Here is a 26,117-nt window from a genome sequence, read left to right on the forward strand (position 1 = left end):
GTAAGCATCTAGTTAAGCATGCAGTATTTAGACCACATTTAGGGATTAACTTCTCACTTAGTCCCAGAACCAGCAAAGACTAAAAACCTCATTCAAACTTAAATATTACACCAGTGTCACACTGTGAGTTACTTCATTTTAATAAAGAAACACTACTACTGAAGAGCTTAGATGAAGACCTAACCAGGGAAGGCAAATCATGACAGTCAGGGAAAATGTAACAGTATTTTTGTTTACTAAAGCTGTGGCATTACATACTGAGTATGACTATAATACATATGACAGTCTAGATTACAGTGTACCTTTAAGAAGAAATCTAAAAAACTTTCTTTGCTATTTCAATTCGGACAGTGAATTCAAAGAGATCTTCATATTGGTAATATGCACTTCCTCAGTCATGTGGGAAGTTAGAGTAGTTCCTAGAATGTATCCCACTTTCAGTCATTGGCCACAAATTTCAATGTTCAGTTTTCTTTTTCTTGCACAATTCAGAGACTTTAAAGGAGTAAAATAAGATTTCAGACAAACATTGCAACTTTGGTCATCCACAGATTACTTGCTTGATTTCAACAATATCACTCAAATATGGTACAGTCTGGTCTCACTCAAAACAGTTACTAACACAGAAAAAAATCTGGCTTGGGAAACAATGCGCTAGAAATGTTTTCAGAGATGAACCAATTCAAGTACAAACCAAGATGTCCGCTTCTGTGAGAAGAGAAAAAAAAAAAGAGAGAGAGAACAAAAAAAGCATTATAGTGTCTGCTTTGATGCCCTTAGTTGTTGGTCTGATCTGTATTGACCTCAAAAAAAAAAAAAAAAAAAAAAAAAAAAAAAAAGGAATGCTAGTATGCAACTAGTGTTTTATTTTATTTTATTTTTTTTTTTTAACAAGGAAAGTAAATTTTTCATCAGACTATATTCTGTAAAATAAATTTTTATATCCACATACAATCTTACACATTCAACATGTAGCCAAATCTTATAAGATGGATGATTACACTGAAAAAGTATAGGAAAAAATGGCGAAGGATTGTGCAAAACACCCACGTATATTAATAAGAAGTGTTTGATTGATGCTTGCTTGCACAGAAAACTAAAATTGTAGTTTATTGAACCTTTAAACTCACACAAACCTACTGCTGAGATAAATAAGTCTTCCCTATCTTATGATGGCTTGTTGCTGCTCTGCTGTAGCTGCACTAGCTCTTCTGCCAGCACTTAGGGTGAAACTAGGTTTGGGAAAGTGACAGAAATGAAAATTAACCCAGAAAAAAAAAAAAAAAGTTATTTTTCAGCTGCATGGGTTGCAAATTCAGTATGTGTGGGGAATAAGTAGCCAGGGAGAGAGGAAGCGTACAAATGACCCCTCTGCCAGCTCTGCCCCTTCGTTAAGGCCTGTCAACATACAGGCGAGGCAGAACCACCTGGCCACCAGGCACTGCTCAAGAACCTCAGTGACCCTGGAGTATCCCCACGAAGGGACTGTGCTGGACGCATTTTGCCATTTCAGAGGTGCCTGTGCTCCCTTGGTAGATAGACCAGCCCAAACTGGGGAGCCAGGAGAGCCCCTTTTTGGGGAGCCAGCCGTGGCAGCTGTGTGGCTGCGCACCCCCTGGGTTCTTACAGGGCCTGGGCACTGCTCCTCCTCTGTTGGACAAAGCCCTGAACCATTATAGCACCAGCTCACCAGTGGCTTACCGCATCTGCACGTGTGGCTTCAGAGAGCTGGCACGAAGCAGGACGAGCCATTTCCCAGAGCCGTGCTTTAACCCAAGGGACTACAGGTGGGCAGGGGACAAAGGTAGGGGACAGCGGGCTCGGCTGAACAGCTGTCAGTAACGCGGGGCTGCGCAGACGCTCCCTACAGCCGGAGCAGCCAAAACCAAAGGAACAAACCCAAACACGCGGCCCCCAGGGTTTATACTGGCGTTGCATCCCTGGCGTGGGTCCTACACCGGGGCACCCCCAGGTGCAACCAGCGGGGGCTCAGCCCCCCGCAGCAGGGCCCGCTCAGCCCCTGCCCCTCGTGCCAGCGGGGCGCCTCCCATTGGCCGGCAGTGCAGAAATCCCCGCCCTTCTGCTTGAATATGCTAATCAGCGCCCACCCCATTGGCTGGCCCGGCGGCGGCGGCTCCGAACGACATTTGCATGGCGGCGGGCAGCTCCTTTGTTGTCAACGGCGGCGGGCGGCGCGCGTGCTCGCCAGGGCTGCCTGGGTGGGTGGGTGGGTGCGCGCCGCCGAGGCCGCCCCACCGCCGCCCCCGGCGACCGTCACCCGCGGAGGGACGGCGCGGCGCCCCCCCGGCTCGGCGGCTGAGGGGGGACGCCGGGGAGCGCCGCTTCGCCACCTCCTCCTCCTCCTCCTCCTCCTCCTCCTCCTCCAGGCAGGATGGTGGACCTGGACAGCGAGGTGCCCCCGCTGCCGCCGCGGTACCGCTTTCGGGACCTGCTGCTGGGCGAGCAGGGCTGGCAGAGCGACGACAGGTGAGAGGGGGGTGGCAGGACCCCGCCTGCCCCGCGGTGCGTGAGGGGGCTGCCGCGGCCGGGCGCTGAGGGGAGGCAGCCACCTCACCGCCCCTCGGCGGGGGCTGCGCGTGTTAAAACGCCCGGGGTGGCCGATTGGCACGCTTCTTGTGCTAGCTCTTAGGCTGAGGCGTAGCCACCGCTCGCCGATTTATGAATTATTCCCTTTACTAAGAAAATCAGCTAACGCCGTTAGAAGAAACAAGAACAGACGGCGGTGTTTGGTTAATTGCAAGGCGCGATGCAGAACTCAGGGGCAGCAGGAGGGCTGTGCCGCGGCTTGACCACGCATCCCATCCCCGCGTGTCGGGAAGCTGCTACACGATCCAACCTGGCAAAATTGCGTGCGAGAACCACTTTGCACGGGCAATTTATTATGGTTAAATGACAGGGAAACAAAATTGTCTGCTCGTATACAGCGGCATGCTGGATCGATTTTAATCCAATACTTTTATATAGCCAGAATGAGTCATGCTTTAACTCAGCAGCCAGAAACTTTGAATTTAATGCTAATCTAACCGTTTTCAGATTGTAGCCACATTCCTAAGAAAGATGGATTCTCCCTGGTAATCATGCAAATACGGAACTTGGTGTTAGCTCTGTTTATGGGAACATGGTATACGTTGAAAAACTAAATTAGGTGTATTAAGACAGTTTTGAAATGGTGAATGATGTCTTAAGATGATCACAAAAATGAATGCTGTTGATTGGAAATGATGGCGTTGTAAGTGTGTTGCATTAGTTTAACACACTGCCGAGATGTTTATCAAAGCATGGTTTTATATTTAAAATATTAATTAAACCATAGGTATATTCAGTGTTCACAATTTCTGATGACAGTATTCTTTGAGATTTTAGAAAATGTGGATCTTGGCAACTTATACCTACATTTTACTTTCCACTGGCATAAGAAAATAAAAAACACAACTTTTCTTATTTTACCAGCTAGGATTTCGATGGCTAAAATAAACAAAATATTCTCTATACATTTTCTCTTTGGACCACTCCATGACAATACTTTTGCCAGCTCTAGGTCAAACTTCTGCCAAGTACTTCCCTGATACCAGTTGTTTGACTTTCCTAAACTTTATAAAGTTACGTTCTATGGAGGAAGTGTTGCCTGGTCTCAGTAGAAAATAGTGCATAAGCACCTGCACAAACCACAGCACCTCTTTAGATATAGAAATTTCAATTTCAAGTCTGTGTCTGCTTGATGAAATATATAGAAATAGGCCTTGGAAAACATTGATAGTGGAGTTATAGCATGACAGTATTACAGAGCATAATTATAGATGGAAAATTATGCCTAAGGACTAGTGGAAAATGAATAGTTACTTCTAGTTATTTTGTTGATATTCATTCAAGCAATGTAAGGAAGATCTCTGGACACATATAGAAATAAAAAATATGAACCACAAAATAAGAACCTGGGACTGCAAATGGCTAGCAGAAATGGCTTTCCAGATCTTCAGGTGTTGTCCTCTGCCAGGGCTAGGCACAGCTGCGGTGTGGGGGTAGGCTGCACAGTTGTTTCCCCACAACACAAACAGGATCCCACTTTACATGAGGCTGTCATAGCAGCACTCCTCTCTTCCAGCTCTGCAAGTTACCATAGCAGTCTTTTCTGATGCTAGTTTTCTGTTAACTGAACAAAGTCCATTCTTAAAAAAAAAAGAAATTTGAGTTTGTTTGTCCACCTTACTATAGGATTCTGTTGAGATTCTTGTATTTCTGTATTCAAGGATCTCTTCTAATACTAACATGTTACTCCATGCCATGTTATTTTGCTACTAGTATGAAAAGCATACTCTGCGCAGAAATACTGTCAAATGGAATATTTCAAATATTACACCTACTTTCATGAAATGTTTAATGAAAGAGACAACAAACCTGTGGGGACCCTAAGATAAATTGTTACTTTGTAATAATTAGTCAAAGGAGCAATATCACAAGTATGCCTTTATTTTATATTATTCTTTTTCTTTGCAACCTTAAACAAATGGTCTGAGTTTGGTTTTGGTGAATTATGTTTCTAGTGCTATCTTCTAATTAATGTGTAATACAGATATTGCCAAAGGTGTTGCTTGCACTCTCTTCAGCTGAATGGACGTTGACTATGAATAGAATACCCTAACATTATAATACAATTGAAGCAGCCTTAAAATATGGCCACACAATAGCAAGTGATCAAGATAGTTCATTTTGGGAGGTTACTTGCCCTCGATTAAGATCCTGGAAATAATTTTCTGCACACTTCCAGTTCACTGCAACTTCATACTTCCAGTTGCTTTCAGCTCCTGCACTCAGATTTACATCGACTGTTTTCCATCTGTGGTCTGTGAATTTCAGGTCTGTTACCAGCTGAAACCCTCTGTTTCTTGTCTGTTCATCCTGGAGGTCTCTCTTTTCTCCTTCCTCTCTCCCTTTCTAGAAAGATGTTCACTCTTTGCTGGCTGAGGGGCATACATGCCATCTCTGTGCTTGTAGATGCCTGTTGATTCTTCAAAGTGGAGAGGAGATGCAATCATTCCTCTGATCTGCCTGCCACAAAACCAGCCAGGGTTCTGTACCACCGAATCTCAGTTTCAAAGGAATAGTTTTCCAGAAATTCATATGGTACTACTTAATAATAAATATGATTGGAATGATGTAGGTCTTTTTTTTTTTTTTTTTCTGGAAGATATATTTTCAACATAAGCATAGTGTCCAGTTTTGAAACCTTACAGGTTATGTTTTTTTAGGAGCAGGGTTTGATCAGCTCTTTATTTTGAAGGATCCTGTTCATTTATAAGATACAAACATAGAGTTGTTCTTAGCTGAATGTAATAGAATCCTGATTCAGGAAACTATTCTTAGATCTGTGCCTGGTTGCAGGCAGTTTTATAATTTTCCTTTTCTCTCCATGGTGGAGCTTCATTTAGGTTTTTCTTTTTTTTGGTGTCTTTCATTGTCCGTTTCTTACCCATCCTTCCCCAATAAGGTAACATCCATTTTACTACTTTTGCATTTCTCTCTCAGAATAAAGGTAACTACACTTGCATGGCATAATTCCTAATAAATGTTGCAGTTGGCCTCAGTAGCAGATGGGTTCTGGGCGGTCGTATTCCACAAACTATCAAATTGTGTTGTATACTCTTTTCCATAAAAGAAGTTTCTTTGTGAACAAAAACACAGCAAGCCTTTGGCAAATACATAAACTATTTAAAACAATCAACATTCTTGAATTTTCTGAGTAGTTTTTCCTGGGGGGGGGGGGTGGGGGGGGTGGCGGGAAGTATGTTAAGACCAGTTTTGTTTTTAAGGGCTAGATTTTCAAAGGACCTAGCTCCCTTTGAAAACCTTGGAGGTAAAGATGATGCTTACAGCACACAGGAATCACAAATTATCTCTTTCTGATTTATAGCTTAAACTTTCACCAACATCTACCATTTAACCTGGTACAATTAGATGATGTTAATTCAATAATGTTAAATTCCTGGACTATTCTGAGGCAATCTTTTCATATTAAGCTATTCACATTTTATATGAAAAACATTACTCAAATCATTGTGGTTAGTTTTTTATTTTACAAGTTGAGGCATTCATGTTCCTGTCACTATGAAAAATATTTAAATATTGCCTAGATCAACATGAATTTTTTCTGCAGGAGAACAGGTAAAAGATCGGCCCAGTAGCTAAAGTATGGGTGTGCCATGTGGGCTATTTCTGCAGCAGGTAGGGTAGCATACCAGGTTTCATCTGGCCTTATAAATATTCCGGCCATTGGACTAAGGGTAATGAAAAGACTGAATGATTGACTTTTTCACTAATTTTGTAAATATCACTAATATCCCTTTGTGAAGCTCATATTTTACTTTCACTGTTGAAAATATCTGAAACTAAATGGTTTGATTTATTAAATACACTGAGATGTTTTTCTTAACTGTCATAATGCAGATTGTCTTTCAGTTTGGGTGCTTGGGAAGGAAGCAGGAGTAAAGGGTTAACTCAGTGGTTAGCACAACAGTTATTTACCCACTAACTCAGTGAGGTTTCACTGAAGTGCAATTATAACAGTAAATTACATAATAAAATGTTTCAGTTTTCATAAACCTACTGATAGTCAATTCTTAGTCTTACCAGCTGTGTTGAAGAGCTACACAAATAAAAATAGAAAATATCCTACTAAGTGAAGACCTGATATGTTTAAAATCTGGTAAATAACTTGCTTCAGAAAAGGGCAGAAAAGAAGATATTTATTTTAGGTTCCTGTGTCAACTTTGGAAAGAGCTGTTTAGAAAACAAAATGTGTTTTCTTGTGTCATGTACCTGTGTAAATATATAGTCATTATATACTTTAAAAAAGCCAAACAAGAAGATACTAGAGACTTAAAAATTCTAACTTAAAAATAAAAAAATAAAAACCCAAACATTTAAATTCTGCTGATAGGAGTGCCTACTTTCTGTAAATAACTCAGTGCTTAAGTATCTTGAAGAGTCAAATTTACCTCATGTTTCTTAAACTGTTTGTGTACTTCTAGTCCATTCTTCAGAAGCTTATAAAGTTATGATGCTGCATTTGTTTTAGTTCAGTAAATTCAAGCAATTCTAGAATGTTCCCCACCATCGAAGAATGACTGCTTATACTAGTGACCTCTTTAAATTTTCTGCTGTATGCTTTGGCCAGCTGTTGAACAGCACCCATAAGTGATTCAGCAGTTGGAGTGTCCAAGGAAACACTCCTAGAAGGCAGGTTGCAGGCAGTCACCCAATTCTGGAGGCTGAAACAGTTTTCCGGTGTGTATGTAGAATGTTTTGTGCAATTTAATGTCAGTGCATGGGCATGTTAACTCACTGGTAAAGACATACCTGGAGTGGGTCATGGTTTGAAGTAACTGCTACGCTTGAACATTATGTGCCATTTCTCCCATTTGTGCTGCTAGATCCGTCTTTCTCTTCTCCTGTATTTCCTGCACAGTCACACACTCAGATTATGCATATATGGTGGCTGCATTACAGGGAGATCCATTTATAACTCACAGACTTGCTAATGCCTGGTGTCTTCCTTTCTCAAATATACAATATAGCCATAAATGTAGGCAATAAGTGTATTTTGTCCCGGAGTCCTTAAAAAAAATATGTATCTGTTAAAGAGCTTTAATTTATTGGAAAAATTATTTTCCCACAATATTTTACAGATAGAAAAAGAGAAGCATATGGATGTTTTTAAGATGTGCAGAATGAGATTCATTGTATTGACCTCATAGAAGCATATGTAGCATTTTAGGTTTTAAATATCTTTTACACTTTGGGTTTATGTAAGATTCAGCAATATGTTGGGCTTTCTTTGGATCTTGCACACCAAGGTAAATTTTATCAATGCTGAATATTTCTAGCAATATTCAACACCATCAAGTACATATTACAGCATTGAATTGGTGAATTAATAGTCTGTCATATTAATAGATTGTATATGCAATCCTACACATGATTGTACAGTCATATCTGCTTTATACTACCATTTAATTCTACCACTTTTTGGAGTTCAAGGTGGTATACAGAGGCAATATGTTCTAGGAAGAATCACCATTATTGTGCCACTGCAAAATCACAAAGATAAAAATTAAAGAACAACAACAAAAAAACAAAACAAAACAAAACAAAAACAAAACAAAAAAAAACACTAAACCCTGATACATTTTCCAGCTCCCACCCTCAAAGCATTGGATTTCATAACTTTTCCATATGCTGTATTTACAATTTCACAGTCATGGAACAAAAATTTACATTTCTCAAATCTGTATTCTTCTCATTTTGATACATAAGTAACAAGAGACATTAGCTGGTACTGGGAATGTGTTTCAAATACTGCTCCTATATCAAGGTAAAGATTTGAGTAATTTTGCTGCAGTTCATGATGAAACTATAGAACTAAATGTTACCTTTGTGCAAGAACTATTCTTATAGTGGCTACTTAATGGATTAAATTAAAATTAGTTTTCCCTTCTGATATGCTTACTACTTAATGAGCATTACCACCTATCTTGGAAGGAAAGATTCAGATAATACAGAACACCTCCACACATCACTTGGACAATTGTATGCTGCTGGCTGTCATGTTGACTGGTGACTTTCAAGGAACAACTCCCTACTGTAAGTCTCAGAAGGCACTTTAACAGTCATTTGTCAGTGTGAATTACTGAGTAAAGCCCTCCCTTTGACTTTCGTTTTGGAAATCACCTGAAATTGCTAAACTAAAAGGGGATAAAAAGCCCACACATTTCTGAATCAAATGATTTAAAATATCTGAGTCTAGATTCAACTCACACAAAAATTCTATTATAATTTCCTCAAAAGAAGGTTCTATTGTTTTCTTCAAAATAATCCTCCTCTTTCCTTTAAGAAATACTTCTGTCATTTTGACATCGATTTAACTTTTATGAGTTCTTTATTTAACAGAATCACAGAATCACAGAATTTCTAGGTTGGAAGAGACCTCAAGATCATAAAGTCCAACCTCTGACCTAACGCTAGCAGTCCCCACTAAACCATATCCCTAAGCTCGAAGCTACAAATTAAGAGGACTTCAGCAAATATTGCCAAATTTATCTTGAATTATCCTCATAAGTAAATTTTCAAAGTAAATTAAACGATTTAGAAGCCTAAGTTCTATTTTAGAAGCTTGATTGTGATTGAAACTGCTCAGGATCGGCAGGGACAACAAGGCTAGTGTCCTGGTCGGGGTCTGCTATAGACCACTGAACCAGGATGAGGAGACGGATGAGGAATTCTACAGGCAGCTGACAGAAGTTGCGAAATCTTCAGCGCTGGTTCTCGTGGGGGACTTCAACTTCCCTGACATATCCTGGAAGCACAACACAGCCCAGAGGAAGCGGTCTAGGAGGTTTCTGGAGAGCGTGGAAGATAGCTTCCTGACGCAGCTGGTTAGTGAACCTACCAGGGGTGGTGCCCCGCTAGACCTTCTCTTCACAAACAGAGAAGGACTGGTGGAGGATGTGGTTGTCAGGAGCTGTCTTGGGCAGAGTGACCACGAAATGGTGGAGTTCACTATTCTTGGCGAGGCCAGGAAGGGGACCAGTAAAACCGCTGTATTGGACTTTCAGAGGGCTGACTTTGAGCTGCTCAGGACACTAGTTGGTGGAGTCCCTTGGGAGGCGGTTTTGAAGGGCAGAGGGGTCCAGGAAGGCTGGGCGCTCTTCAAGAGGGAAATATTAATGGCGCAGGAACGGTCTGTCCCCACGTGCCCAAAGACAAGCTGGCGGGGAAGAAGACCAGCCTGGCTGAACAGGGAATTGTGGCTTGAGCTTAGGAGAAAAAAGAGGGTTTATAATCTTTGGAAAAGTGGGCAGGCCACTAGGGAGGACTATAAGGATGTTGTGAGGCTGTGCAGGGACAAAATTAGGAAGGCCAAAGCTCATCTGGAGCTCAATCTGGCTACTGCCGTTAAAGATAACAAAAAATGTTTCTATAAATACATCAACACAAAAAGGAGGACTAAGGAGAATCTCCATCCTTTACTGGATGCGGGGGGAAACTTAGTTACAGGAGATGAGGAAAAGGCGGGGGTGCTCAATGCCTTCTTCACCTCAGTCTTTAGCGGCAATACCAGTTGTTCTCTGGATACTCAGTACCCTGAGCTGGTGGAAGGGGATGGGGAGCAGGATGTGGCCCTCACTATCCATGAAGAACTGGTTGGTGACCTGCTACGGCACTTGGATGTGCACAAGTCGATGGGGCCGGATGGGATCCACCCAAGGGTACTGAGAGAACTGGCAGAGGAGCTGGCCAAGCCACTATCCATCATTTATCAGCAGTCCTGGCTATCGGGGGTGGTCCCAGTTGACTGGCGGCTAGCAAATGTGACGCCCATCTACAAGAAGGGCCGGAGGACTGACCCAGGAAACTACAGGCCTGTCAGTTTGACCTCAGTGCCAGGGAAGCTCATGGAGCAGATCCTCCTGAGAGTCATCACACAGCACTTGCAGGGCAAGCAGGCGATCAGGCCCAGTCAGCATGGGTTTATGAAAGGCAGATCCTGCTTGACGAACCTGATCTCCTTCTATGACAAAGTGACGCGCTGGGTGGACAAGGGAAAGGCTGTGGATGTGGTCTACCTTGACTTCAGCAAGGCTTTTGACACCGTCTCCCACAGCATTCTCCTCAAGAAACTGGCTGCTCTTGGCTTGGACTGGCGCACTGTTCGTTGGGTTAGAAACTGGCTGGATAGCCGGGCCCAAAGAGTCGTGGTGAATGGAGCCAAGTCCAGTCGGAGGCCAGTCACTAGTGGCATCCCCAGGGCTCGGTGCTGGGGCCGGTCCTCTTTAATATCTTCATCAATGATCTGGACGAGGGCATCGAGTGCACCCTCAGTAAGTTTGCAGATGACACCAAGTTAGGTGCGTGTGTCGATCTGCTTGAGGGTAGGAAAGCTCTGCAGGAGGATCTGGATAGGCTGCACCGATGGGCTGAGGTCAACTGCATGAAGTTCAACAAGGCCAAGTGCAGGGTCCTGCACCTGGGGTGCAATAACCCCAAGCAGAGCTACAGGCTGGGAGAGGAATGGTTGGAGAGCTGCCAGGCAGAGAAGGACCTGGGAGTGATGGTGGATAGTTGGCTGAATATGAGCCAGCAGTGTGCTCAGGTGGCCAAGAAGGCCAACAGCATCCTGGCTTGTATCAGAAACAGTATGGCCAGCAGGGCTAGGGAGGTGATCGTCCCCCTGTACTCGGCTCTGGTGAGGCCGCACCTCGAGTACTGTGTTCAGTTTTGGGCCCCTCACTACAAGAAGGACATCGAGATGCTCGAGCGAGTCCAGAGAAGGGCAACAAAGCTGTTGAGGGGCCTTGTGAACAAGTCCTACGAGGAGCGGCTGAGGGAGCTGGGCTTGTTCAGCCTGGAGAAGAGGAGGCTCAGGGGCGACCTTATCACTCTCTACAGGTACCTCTAAGGAGGCTGTAGCGAGGCAGGGGTTGGTCTGTTCTCCCATGTGCCTGGTGACAGGATGAGGGGGAATGGGCTTAAGTTGAGCCAGGGGAGTTTTAGGTTGGATGTTAGGAAGAACTTCTTTACCGAAAGGGTTGTTAGACATTGGAACAGGCTGCCCAGGGAAGTGGTGGAGTCACCATCCCTGGAAGTCTTCAAAAGACGTTTAGATGTAGAGCTTAGGGATATGGTTTAGTGGAGGACTTGTTAGCGTTAGGTCAGAGGTTGGACTTTATGATCTTGAGGTCTCTTCCAACCTAGAAATTCTGTGATTCTGTGAAGATCCTGACGGTCTAATTAATTCACTGAAAAACTAAGTGTTTTCATAGTATCTGCAGTGAGACTCTACACAGTAGTAGCTGGAAAACTTCAGTTGCCCTAAAACCTGAAAAAATTGCTGTATGTACAGGCCAACCCCTTTCCCACTGTGCAGCACCACCTAAATTAAAAAAAAAAAAAAAAAGAAATGATAGCATTTGTAAAGCCACTGCATCAGCCACACTTGAAAGTCCAAGTTTATACTTACATGGCAAGTGTAGGAGTGGAGTCTCACATGCATAAGTTCTTAATGTATCTCAGAATTCACCTTCCTTCTAAACTTATGTAGGATTAGGTCCCTTTTGTAGATAAAAAGGGGAATGCATTTCTTTGTGTGGAAGGGAGGAAGAGGGAGATGAGGAAACAATTCTGTCAGCCTCAAGGTAATTTCTGTTCTGACATCATTCTTATGACAGCAGTGAAAGCAAAAAAACCACTTTTTCTGTAGTCTACTTAAACTACCAGAAATGAGAATTGGGAGAAAGACATAAAAAGAGGAGGAACACTTCAGTATTTTTAAATCCGTATCTTTTCTTAGAAGACTTTGGTGGTGTGCCCCAGCAGAATTTTCTTGTGCAGAAAAGCTTCAAGTGTCGCAGCTTCAGAACTCTGACAGATCAAGTAGTCTTCCTCTGGGACAAGATGGTGCACCATTTGTAAATGTGCTTGGTACTTCAATCATTACTTAATTATACACTTAATACTCTAAAGCTCTTATTTTTCCATCTAGAACTTGATACATGCTACTTTACATCTGGCAGACACTATAGTATTCCTTGGGGAACTGAAGCAGTTTCTTCCCAAATGGTTTCTCTCTTAATTTTATGATTATTATTCTATCACAGCCAATGATTATGATTATTTATAATGGTAAACTTCTGTGCTGCACTGTGCATTACTCTCAGAATGACTCTTCTACAAGAAGTGGTAAAAAACACTGGTTCCTATTGTCTCCCTTTTATCCTGTAACAAAGAAATAGATCACTTGAAGCATATGAAATGTCCAGTTTTAAAATATTTTTATTATATGATAATTCTGCTAGGCATCTCAGTGCTACACATCCAGTTTCTAGACTGCACTAGTAATGTTGATCTTTTGTACTGATTTCTGTGGTACATTTAGTCCACACAAGAACTCATACTAATCCACTAAATACTTTAAAATGGGATTCCTCCTTTTTTGTTTGTTTGTTTTATTTTATTTTTTTTTTCCCTCTCTCCTCTCAACTAACTGAGCATGTTAAGTAAGTCCTTCCCATATGTCTTTACCCATTGGTCCCATGATCTGTGTTGTTTTAAAGAACATCCTTCAACTACTTTAGGTGTTCAGCACTGGAGAAGATTTGTTACAGAGTGCCTTAAAACAGCTGTTAAAGATTTCAGCCTCCCCCATGAAATCATCTGCTAATTATGTTAGCAGTCAACTTCCTGGTGGGAAGCAGCAGTAAAACAGAAACAGTCATTAAGAGACAAAACCAGTGTTTATACTCACAGATAAAACAGTGATATTATTTAGTAAGAAGTATCTCTTGAGGGACAAATCCTGCCTCCTCTCACAGAGATGTCTGTTACCAACTTTTCACCACAAAATACAGCACTTTCTAAGTCTGACATCCTTGTGCCTGACTTGATAGCCATGGTGGATATGGGGGAGCAAGGAGGGAGGAAGGAATTAGGTTGAGACCAGTGCAGGGGCAAGATACTGAGTTAAGAAAAGAACTTTGCCTAAAACCTCTGCCTAGGTCTTACAAGTCTGCCACTTTCTTTTGCCATTAATAAGTCCATATCTAACAGCTAGGACAAGGATCGTACACCTGACAGGGCGATTTACAAGATTTGAGCAACAGTCCTAGCTATGGATTAGCTCTGCCAGGAAAGTCCTGCCCGGTTTCCTAGATTCTGTAACCTGAGTCTAACTACCTTGACATTTTGCAAACAAGAGTTTGTACTTTAGCTTTTCAATGTTGAACTTAGTAGCATTTACTGTACATCAAGTATCTTTAAGTTACAGAGCTCCTTCAAAATATAGTGTTTTTAGAATCCTTAATAAGGAGTAAACACTACAAAATAGCCACACTCTTATCCTTCTAAATAGCCAAAACTCTTTTAGGGATTTTATGTTTTTACTAGCTTTCTTTTCTCTTCCCATTGCGACTAGAGAAGACTTCAGCACAGAGAAAAGCAGAGTTAACAAACCAAATCTGAAACAAATACAAAAGGAAAAAAACCAAGCTGAGTTGCAAATGGAAAATTGTGGTTATATTTGTTTGTTATGCAACAGCACCTGTTAATAAACAACATTCCCTGACTCTGGAAGGGAATTTAGTTTTCCATCTTCCCATCAAATTCAAAATAAACTAAGGGACCCAGTCATTTATCACTATTGCCCTGTAACTCTCATCATCAAGCACAGACAGCTATTGCAGAGATGGTCTAAAGGCTAGGCTCTATATTTATCTGAATGTACCCTTTTTGAAAAGCAAGCTATGTTTTCACTGTGTACTTGCATTTTATCACTTGTTCAAAGTGGTTTAATAATTTTAATAAACGATTATTTAAAAGGTATTTTTGTAGATACTGTCCATTTTTAATTACTGTTGTGTTCTTTGAGTAGAAATTCAAAAAAGACAAACACACAGCATATCAAAATATTCTGTAATGTGTAGATTCTGATTAGCTGACCAGTTTTTATAAAGACTATCAAACTCTAAGTGCATTTTTCAACACCCAAGAATATCATAAGAGTAAAATTTATTTCACAAGTGAAGTTCCAGATATCCGGTATCTGATTGATACTGAAAAATTAATTTATATAATTTATTCAAACAGTGACCCAAATGATCATTTGTTTTTGTACTGAGACTGACATCAGATTGCATGAAAATTACAATTGAGCTAAAAATGATTAAAAAAATCACATTTAAAGTGCACCAAATTTTAAAGACTTGATTAGTTTTTACTTCCCATTTTTCCTCTTATTTGGCAGTTCACAGATCTCAATCCTTAAGAAAAACAACAAATCAAAGTAAGTTGAATGTCTACTGGCATTATAAATTCATATAATTCTATTAATTGTGGCAGTTTACTGGTAACAAAAACTCAGCGATGCTATTTTTATGTCTTTGTGATTGATTCAGGTGGTCATTCAGACTCTTTTAGTGTGACCTTGGCAAAGTGTTGCATGTTAGGAGGAACAGGACCGACTACTGAGAATGCTTCAGAGTAAGCAGCTCCGAGGCTATTGGGAGGGATCTTCGATTATCATTTTAGACAAACGAGCTGTTGTAAAATCATCATTATCAAAGTTATGAGGTGAACATCTTCCTCTAAGGTGGGAATGACCTGGAGGTAGAGCTATCTATCAGGCTACAGTGAACTGTGGGTTTAGAAATTCCTTTCTAGGATGGCAGTGCCACTTTACAGTAACAGAAAGCATCATATTGCAGAGAAGGAAAAGTTGGAAGTACTACCATACCTTCTTTTATTGACTCAGACATTTGACGATGTTACTTGTTATTACCTCCTAATGTTAATACAATCAGTTAATTTCATAAATTGAAAAATCTCTGGTCATTGTATCTATGTATTCCACCTAATGCTAACTACTTAGCCTTAAGATCTATATACATCATCAAAACAAGGTGATGGAACAATGCCTTTCCTAATCCATCTCACCAACACAGTTAACTAAGAAGATTTTAAGTAGATTGACTCTCAAAGACAGAAAATGATGAAATTTCTGTATTCATTTGGGAAGTCACAGTTGAAGAAAAAATAGTTTACATTGAGTAAGCAAGTTTTCTGAAGGCACCTGGCTAACTCATTTTGTAAACAGACCTAAGGCATGTTATGGAAGTTGGAAAAATTAAATGCCGGGCACAGAATTCTACCAGCCAGACCACAATGAACTTTGAAGTGCTGTGAAAGTGCTACTTAACATGAATAAAGATGACAAATAGACTTGTAAAATATTTTCACAATATTTTAAGTTTTTCTTAATCTAATGAAAAACAAAACAATCCCTTTAATCAGGAAATATTACAGCTCACTAAGAAGAATGAGAATTATGTGAAATCCATGATTATACATGTACCTTGTTGCTGTGAAGAACAGTATCAGACAAGTGACATTTTAGACATACTGACTTTACAATACCTGTTCTATTATATATTCAAAGTTCCTGAATCGTTGCAACTTCTTCATGAGCTATTTAAAAGTGTATTACAATTAAATAACAAAGTAATCATATATAACGAATGTACTGTGCAGTAAATTGCATTTGAAAGGAAGAAAGACCACTGTTAGATATATTGCAGTAGTGTATATATATAGGATTTATGAAGTAATATTTGCAGTTTAACATATTTTATTCTCTATCTGGTAAAATTGATGTCAAAGCACCTTTACATTCTAGAAAATCAAGATAGATATGCATCAATGCATAATTACTTTAGCAAGTTTCATCAGCATGTGCTAAATGTGCTCTTCTGTTGATCTGGCAGAGCAAGACTTTCCTCAGTGGGGAAACTTCAGGCAAGACACCTACCATCAGGTATCAGGCTTTCATTTCATGCCTGTTTTCTAAACCTTTACCCGAATACACTTCTAGATTATATTTATCTATTAAATAAACACATTTATCCTCTGTGCAACTGTTAAATGCATGATTGCTGGAGACCATGCACAGGAAGATAATCTCATATCCATCCCTGTATTTACTTCTCAGAGTTGTTGGCATTCTTACAACAGCTTTTGGGGGTACCGTTTAAGTGTTTCCAGATTGCAAGCCTGGACTGTTTGGATATCCATCTTGGAAAAAAAAAAAAAAAAAAACAACCCACACTTCTTTTTGTAAGGCTACCACGGTCCTGGGGATGTGTAAAAAGCATGTGCAGTATCATTTTTTTCCCCCCCAACTTTTTAACACTTCAACTATATATGGAATCTCAGATAAGTTCATTCTAGGCTTGCTAAAGCATTTGTGGGAAGTTTCAGACTAAGTCAACTTAAAAAAATATATATATATATAAAAATCACTTGCATATCAGGCATAGTTCCTATGGTTATAATTTCTTACACTGTAATCAACAAATACTACTAACATAAATAAGGAACTAAACAATTTGAAAATTGTTTAGAGTACAAAAATGAATGAAACATTTACAGTTTTATTGTATTGCTCTGGCTGTCCAATTTTTACATCCTACTTAATTTAGTATTTCTTTTATTAGTAGAAGGAAAAATGTAGCATACAAAAGAAAAAATGTTTGCAGAAGAAAAATGTAGCTTAAATGCTTTGAGGTAAATCTTATTCTGTTTCAGTGTGCTTTGTGACAGTGATCAATGCACATCTTTAGAATAAAGTCAAGAAATAATGGAATAATATTTTTAGTTTTAAAAATTCTAAAAATAATAAATCTAGTATTACTGTATTTTAAGAACACTTACTAAATAGTGGTACTTCTCCTTTGGGAATACTGCTGACTATGATAAGAGTCAAGAAATAGCTATAAAAAAAACAAATTGTTGTGCATTCTTTACCCTTGTAAATGGAGTTCATATGAAGGTGAAGAATGATCAGATTAATTAACTAGAGATATTTATATTCGAGAAGGACTATGTATATGTTACCACACAACTTGGTCAATACATTTCCACAATCACTTTTACTAACACTGAAGAGACTATTTTAATCCTTTCCTCAAAAGAAACCAGAATTAAAAAAATGTTATATTGAATGGTGGTTTGATGATAATTAGCACAAAGTATGATTTTAACTGGAAGCCTAATCTCTTCAAAGCTGAAAAATCTTTTTCAAGTATTATTCTGCTTCTGTGATCAAGTTAGATTCACACTCCAAAAAGTTTGTTAACAATTTTTTACTAGATCATAGGGCAAAGAAGTTTCAGCATTTATTCCCTATTGCAAAACTTAACATAGATAACCTGTAAATGGTGTTGTTCCTTAGAAATTATGCACAAATGGAAAAATCCCAAAACACCCACTCAGTTTCTCTTTGCCAGCCTTCCTTCCTCCCATAGTCACTGCTTCACTTCCAACAGATTTAGAGTTGAATCTGTAGTTTGTGGAAGTGAAACACTAATGTTCTATCCATCAGATTGCCAAGTTTAAGTAGACTCATACAAATTCTGATCTGTGTAGCAAGACTGTAAAATACTATATTAGTATTCTAGAATATAGTTTTGCCCAGAATTTTATTCCCTTTGTATCAAGTATTCATCAAAATACCGTAAAAGCACTGGATCTACATGAAGAAAGTTGGCCAAATAGTGTTCTGACAGCTATGAGAAAATGGCAAGAAAAATCACCCACTTCTTTTTTAAAGTAAAATAATTTTAAAGTAATAAGTTAAACAACATATTATAAATGGCAGTGCTACCAATGCATACTTGTAAGTCTTACACAGAGTATTTCAGGTGACATCTTAATATCAGAATTTGTAGGTTGGAAGAGACCGAAAGATCATCGAGACCTAACACTAACAAGTCCTCCACTAAACCATATCACTAAGCTCTACATCTAAACGTCTTTTAAAGACCTCCAGGGATGGTGACTCCACCACTTCCCTGGGCAGCCCATTCCAATGCCTAACAACCCTCTCAGTAAAGAAGTGACCAGCATTTGACAGTCTAAGAACATTCTAGAGGATAGAGAAGTTCCCAGATAAGTTATGTATATCAGTCAAAATGTTGAAAATGTTAATTTGTTAATATTCAGTATTGTAAGGAGATGCTTTGTACACTTTTGAAAAACATAAATACTCATCCAGTCCAGTGCTTAACAACAGGCAGATAACAAAATGGCAACTCTACATTGCAGCACTTGGATTAAATGTAAGCCTTTGCCATCAGCTCCCATTTCAAGTACTATTACTGCTTGCAAGAGAACAAAGAATGTGAACTGGCTAATATGGACTAGCACAAGTCTGGGAAATTCAGGTATACTGTAAATACTTCGTATCGTAGTATTTCCTTTAATCATTAATTTCAATGCACCAGGCTGACATTTACATTGTCAAACAGTAAACTGAAACATAACTTTTTATTTTTTTTGAAAAGCTGTATCAGAATGGATATCTGACATCAGAGATGAGCTAGCATTTAAAGATGGTGTTTACATAGCTTTTCTTGTGATGTTAATGACCAAAACTCAGCTACTGTTAAATCATTACATTGTGCTCTGACCATACCTAGAATGCCTTAAATCTTAGTGAGATTTTGATAAGAATTTACACAGATAAACATTTAAAAAATTGAAAAGTGTCACACTGATCTTCAGAATAAATCAAAATACTATAATTACGTGTTTTAAAGTTAATTCATTATAAGCATACTGATATTTTTTAATCTTCAAAGGCATGACAGAGAAGAGACAGAGTGGTAAAGAAAATTTTCCATTGGCATTTGATCATCTCACCTTAAATATGGTAATATAAGTAAGATTGGTGGATAAATGCTGAAATACTAACAGACTCCATAAACAGAGTAGGAACCATTTAACATTGTATGTTAGTATAGTTGTGGGACATTTTTCCATTTCTGCAGGACAAGTAGTTCAACACAGTCAGCTGGAATAGAGTTATTCTATTGAAAATATGTTTTATTTTCAGCTATGCAGAATTGCAGAAAAAATAGTTCTGAGGAAAACAAAACCAAAATCTCAATTGACCAGTTTAATCTCTGAAACTATACTGAATTTATTTCTCAACAAATTTTCTCAAACTGGTCATTATTTCATGGCTTCTTTAATGATAAGAATCCAGACCGTTTTTAAGAGAAGACATTTTACGCTCATTTTTAACCACGACTGTCTTCTTTATACTAGTGATTTTAATATATAGTTCAAAACACTCTGAGGTATGAAAGCATTATTTTATAACTGTTATTCATTGGTGGGTTTTGTGGTAACATTTTGGAGCTGGAGAGTAGAGTGCTGAAATAAGCAAGAGATAACAGACAAAATATGAAGTCCAGGCTACAGAAAGGATTTATAGATGATTTGAATCAGTATCTCAAAGACATACAACAGAAGGCCATCTTTTCCCTTAGCTGTCACGAGATTTGTAGATTAGATGACAGCATGTTTAAAACACAGAGAGCAAGATAACCATAGGTCTCTCTGCTCTATAAGTGCATGTGTTAAGCTACATGTCCTAAGCTTTCCCTTGTCTTTCAAACAATTTCTCAGACTTCCAATTTTAACAATGCAATTTTAGACCTTTCAGTTCAATCACATAGGCACCAGGAGGGAAAGATAAATACATAGACCTTATTGTAAATATTAGGGAAAAAAAGTTACCTTGGAGCACTCCAGTTTTCTGAAATGGTTCACATACCTTTTGCCTTTCCTTATTAGAAGGAAAAAAAAACCTGTTCTAGTGACAAAAAAAAAAATCTTGCCAGCAGAATATGAGAAGACCCAAGATTGAAAAGTTTCTAATATGGAATAATTTCCTTGTTAAAAAACAATAAAGATGTAAAACAGAACATAAGTCACAGCGCTATAGCTGCTCTCTGTCTTAGGAGATACAAGGATGGAATCTTAGTTCGCAGTGAGGTAAACAGCAATCTCCCTACATAGTGCAGGATTTTGCTTACATGCCTGCAAATGAATGGAATGAGAGTCTTATAAAAACAACAATTGAATTTTTCCTTTTTCCTTTCCAGTCCTACTTCTTCTTAATACTTATTATGCTAAAACCACTGCTTAACAGTTAATGTCATGAAAGTTTCTTTTTCTATATTTAGTCATAAATTCTTAATAAGCGAAGGCTTTTTTTTTCCTCTCCTCAGCACCTAGCAAAATGATGTCCTCAGCTATTGGAATCCTTAATGTTCTGGTAAAAAAAAAAAAAAGTCTAGAAACATTTCCAGAATCAGGGCCTTAAGAAACCTTTATTCGATTGAACTGAACAACTGATGTTTAGCCTTTTGTGTGTGTGTGTGTGTGACTAATCAAAGTATTTATTTGGCAATCTGTTATTTAGTTGGTTCTCCACCTGTGAGCATACCAAGTACGTTGCTTGCCATAATTGATATATAAATACAATTCACAGAGCAAATATGTTTAGAATCATCACTAGCATGTCAGCTATGTGTTATTTTATCAAAGCAATTTAGACAACAGAAAAAAATAAGAGGTAATCATTAGCAATTTGTCACACAGCTATATTATCTGAACACCTAATATATTTGTATATGAACATGCAATATTCTGATAACCTGTTCCTACAGCTTTCCCTCCCCAGTGCCAAAATAGCTCATTCTACACCTGGAATATATATGTCCAATCGTGTTAGGCTACAAAGCATTTTTATTACTTCTGTGACCACGTGTACAGCAGTCAGAGTCTTGTTAATAAATGCTGATGAATACATGTTTATCTAAATGATCAATAGATTCACACCATAGGGAGAAATTAGAAATACTTGGATTTATTATTCCTTTGCATTTCAGTTGTATGTATCTAAGTTGCAAAATGCATATTCAGCATTACTTATTTTAGTATGCTTGTTGTTCAAGGCCAATGACAATGAATTCTATCTTGCTTAGTCTGCTTGTACTTTATAAGTGCATCAAACCTCTGCTTTGATATGTCTGTAAGAAGTTACCTGACTTACTCTACTAGGATTCTCTCTGTTCTATCTACAGGAGCAATGTATATTCCTTTATGAAAATGGACTGCATACTATTCTATTCTTCAAGAAGAATCATCTTCCTACACAGTTTCTTTCCTCTTTGATTTTTCAATCTAATTTACTTCTATTATATTAAAAAAAAAAAAAAAAAAGTCATGTTTCTTTGGCCATAATGGCAGTGGTACTGTATGTTATTTCTTAGAGAATGCCTTCTTGGAGGACAGACTCCCACTTTGTATTATATCATCTTTTTTTTTTTTTTGGGGGGGGGGGGGGGGGGGGGGGCGGGGGGAGGTAGAATTAGATGGGGATTGTAGGTTGTTTACTTCTTTTCCTTATTATAAAAGTATTTGAGTTTTTTTACTTTCAGTATCAATCTCCAGAGAACCTTTTTGAATGCCTTATAAAAATTTAAGTACATGATGTTCACTTCAGACTTCCCCCTTATCTATCTCTTCCAATTATCTCATAATGGAGCAGAGTGCTACAGCTCATACTCTATTTATATCTGTCATTTGCTTCGTTCTTAGTTTGTTCCCAGGCTAAATCCAACTTGAAGGTCCTGGCATGGGTGCCGTTTATTCTTTTTCATCTCTTGTTGACATTCTAACTAGTACTCGTGTTTTTAAATCAATCCTGATCTCCATTGCAAGAATGTATTTGTTATCTTTTTACCATGATTTTATTTATTTATTTATTTTAAAAAAAACCTCTTTACTCTTCTGTCTAATGTTGTGCTTAGAATTCAAATTACCTGGTTACAGATAATTTGATGTCTGTCATGTAACTAGTTTCTGTGCCTGGAAACCTTATAGGGTTTAAGAGTTCAACAACTGGAATACAAAACTAATCAGAGCTATGAAATTCATTGAAGAACATTAACCATATATCTCAGAGTACTATACCCATGCATGTTGTGCACGTGCAGTTAGGGGTGTAGAAATATTTTGCTAGGAATGTGGCTTATGGAGCTCCACAGAAACTGAAGTTACTATGCACTGCACATTAACCTGTGTTTAAAATATTAGGGCACTTTCCAACTTGAATGGCTATAGAATTGTTTTTCTGAGATACATAAAAAACAGCTGCATCACCACAAAGCACAAGACATACTTAGGATATCATAAAGAGAAGAACAGGAGGAAAAACACATTGAAAGGAAAGCACTGGGATATATAAAATCTGCTTTTGAACTTCATATATACTTGCCTTTATTTTAATTATTAATTATGTTTGTATGAAATCCAGATACCTTGGATCTAGGTCACACCATTGTGGAAGAGTGCGATAGGGAAACAGGAGCATATACATGACATCAATTTCAAGAAGAATATGGCATAAGTCAAGGAATTTGCACCAAGTAGATAGAGCACAGGATCATAATGTCCTTCAAATATAGATCAAACAATGAGTTCATTGCTACATCTAATCCTGAAGACAAGCAGAAGACTTATAAGCAAAATACACTTTTAGCATGGGAAATGATCCATTTTGATTTTAAGAGCACTACAAATTGAAATAGGTGGCTACATCATGCTTTATTTCAGTAAGCTAACAGGGTATACTGCTGTTTCAGCTATATAAATTCACACAGTCAGTTGAAATTCAATATTGTAAGCTTTTAAACACCTTTTTTGTTATAAAGGTGAAAGTTCTCATAATATTAATCAATTACCAGATACTTGGCTTTACTCAGCTAGGTTTCTTTTTAAAATCCTTAGTCTGTTACTTAGTAGATGATACTGGTCTGATTGGTCAGTTATTTGCAGACAGTAGTAAGAGACAAGAGGAAAAGTGTAAGAGCAGAGCAAGTTAACATACTAACTCCTGTTCTAATATAGCCTCTTTCTGGTGTACTCTTTTCCAATTCCCCTCTCCATGAACACTTGTCATATATGGTCCCATATTCTCTTTTGGACAATTTATTCTCTAATTGTCCTTACTAGTATGGTTATTATTGAAGCAAAGGACAGTTTTTCTAGTCACATCAAGTGCTTCTGATGCTGTGTTCTGAAATGCTAAAACGTACTCTGGAACTTTTCATATTAGTTAACGTTTAAGAAGTGTTATTAGGCAGTCTAATATAGGCAGTGTGATTAAGGGAAGGCTGGAGAGAAACAGCTGTAATTTCTTAGATGGGGTAACTTGTTGAGATGGGCTTTGGTTGTATGATTGTTAGCATGATCAAGTAAACAAGTGATATGTTCTGTTGAAATTACCCCTGTAGGAGATCATAGAATCATAGAATATCCTGAGTTGGAAGGGACCCTTAAGGATCATCAAGTCCAACTCTTGACACTGCACAGGTCTACCCAAAAGTTCAGACCATGTGACTAAGCGCACAGTCCAATCTCTTCTTAAATTCAGACAGGCTCGGTGCAGTGACCACTTCCCTGGGGAGCCTGTTCCAGTGTGCAACCACCCTCTCTGTGAAGAACCCCCTCCTGATGTCAAGCCTAAATTTCCCCTGCCTCAGCTTAACCCCGTTCCCGCGGGTCCTGTCACTAGTGTTAATGGAGAAAAGGTCTCCTGCCTCTCGACACCCCCTTACGAGGAAGTTGTAGACTGTGATGAGGTCTCCCCTCAGCCTCCTCTTCTCCAGGCTGAACAGGCCCAGTGACCTCAGCTGTTCTTCGTACGTCTTCCCCTCAAGGCCTTTCACCATCTTCGTAGCCCTCCTCTGGGCACTTTCCAACAGTTTCATGTCCTTTTTATACTGTGGTGCCCAGAACTGCACACAGTACTCGAGGTGAGGCCGCACCAGCGCAGAGTAGAGCAGGACAATCACCTCCCTTGACCTACTAGCGATGCCGTGCTTGATGCATCCCAGGACATGGTTGGCCCTCCTGGCTGCCAGGGCACACTGCTGGCTCATATTCTAACATCCTAATAGTGATGATACATATTTTTTTCCATAATCCATTTGGAAACATTTTTGCACTTTATAGATCACCATTTAGCAATTACCTACAAAAATATAGGCTGGCTACATGGAATTAATTACAATAATATGTTAAATTTTGTCCAAATTTGAAGGAGGCAAAAATTGAACCAACTCATTTAGTTTTGAAATACTGTTTTTAAAGTATGTTTGCCAATTGCAAACATTCTGAGTGAATATATAATAAAGCAATAACAATTATTATTGATACATTATGACTAGCATAGGTATTTTACAGAATTGTTGGAAGGCCATTCCTAAAAGGCTCTGTATCAAAGGACCAATTATGGAAATATGTATAGCCAGTGAACAACTCACTAGTAATACGTATACAACAGTTCAGTATGCTAAGTGAAGGCTTAGTTTTAAACAGTTATGGATAACACCATTTAAAAAAAAGACTAGCTAGCATTGTAAACCCAGATACCTATAAGCACATTTATGAATGCAATTCCATAAACATCACATGAACATAACAGCGTATAGTAATTGATAAAGTTCCTGGTTGTTTCACCAGTCATTCTTTTCTCCCAGTATTTTTTTTTTCTTTTGGTAATTTAGGCAAGTGCAGAGTTGATCTATTAATTCTGTGGCAGCAAATTTATGCTAAGTCTTTCACACCAGTGCAAGGAGATAGTTCATAATTGCCTTATACCACTCAATGCAAAAGAGCAGCAGGACTGCAATGTTTAACTGTGATGATAATCACAGTGATCAAGGTAAGTCTGGTTGACAACTGATCCAATTAAAAAAATTACTCTCCAAAACAACAAAAAAAACCACACACATATATATTATGATAGCTTTCAATCAGAGCAAATCCCTAGTTTGACTCATACAGAAATCACCCCATTGTAAGGGCAACATGAGCACTCCCTTTGCAGAGATGGCAGGTTCTTACACTGGTCATAAGATGACATCCTAAATTTAGGGTGTATCTAATGCTGTCTGTCAACAGTTAGAATAGGTCCATTTTACATGCCTTATAATCTTTTATTCCTACATCTGAATCATACAGAAGCCTGTACCACTGGTTTATCTGGTAGTATGCAAATCAAGCATTGGTGAGTACTGATAGATTTAACAATAGCTGGCACAAAATTGCATTGTTGAGAGCAGCAGAGAGAACAGGGACCTACATGTTGATAAATAAACAGCCATCAGTTCCAAACATAAATCATAAAGCTACTGCATCATGTAATATAAAAAAAACAACTATCTGACTTTCCTGGAAGTCTGCAAGAAGCCAATTAACACCAACTAGATGATTCAAAGAGGAAATACATCTGCCTATTTTGTAATAGTTTTGCTGCTTCTGCAGACAGATCTCAAATCTACCCCAGTAAATGACTCTGCACTGCACACATGTATTTTCCATATTATGTACATGTACACTGGTCTGCAAGTTTATCACCTACACATCAATGTTAAACATTCAGCTAGCTCAAACTGATATTGGTAGGCCTGTCAGTGCAGTCTACACTTAGCCTTATGTCCTAGACACCTCTGTACTGTCAGGCCTCTGTTAGCAGCCCTCTCCCTGTCACGGGTAATAGGAAGCTCAAATCAAAGGCCAAAGCTTGGGTCTCTCCTTTCAGATCTGCTATTCCTTGATCTTCAGATTGTGAAAGTAATGAAGGCCCATTGTTCTCTTGGGTAAAGTAGCTACTGCCTACGTAAGAATCCTGGATA

At 38.8% G+C, this 26,117-nt stretch overlaps 1 protein-coding gene across 4 annotated transcripts in view; it reads left to right on the top strand.

Moving 5' to 3' along the window:
• Window positions 1-2,254: 2,254 nt before the first annotated feature.
• The window catches only part of KCNT2 (potassium sodium-activated channel subfamily T member 2), a 150,670-nt gene continuing 126,807 nt past the window's right edge, over window positions 2,255-26,117 (top strand). For all 4 annotated transcript variants that reach the window (XM_084528514.1, XM_084528515.1, XM_084528516.1 and 1 more), the window contains exon 1: window positions 2,255-2,487. In XM_084528514.1, the coding sequence (XP_084384640.1) occupies window positions 2,393-2,487 (95 nt within the window). In that variant the 5' untranslated portion in view covers window positions 2,255-2,392. The remainder of the gene's footprint in view (window positions 2,488-26,117) is intronic.

This window comes from Aythya ferina, assembly GCF_964211825.1.
Source record: "Aythya ferina genome assembly, chromosome: 8".
In the NCBI taxonomy this organism is placed as follows: domain Eukaryota; kingdom Metazoa; phylum Chordata; class Aves; order Anseriformes; family Anatidae; genus Aythya; species Aythya ferina.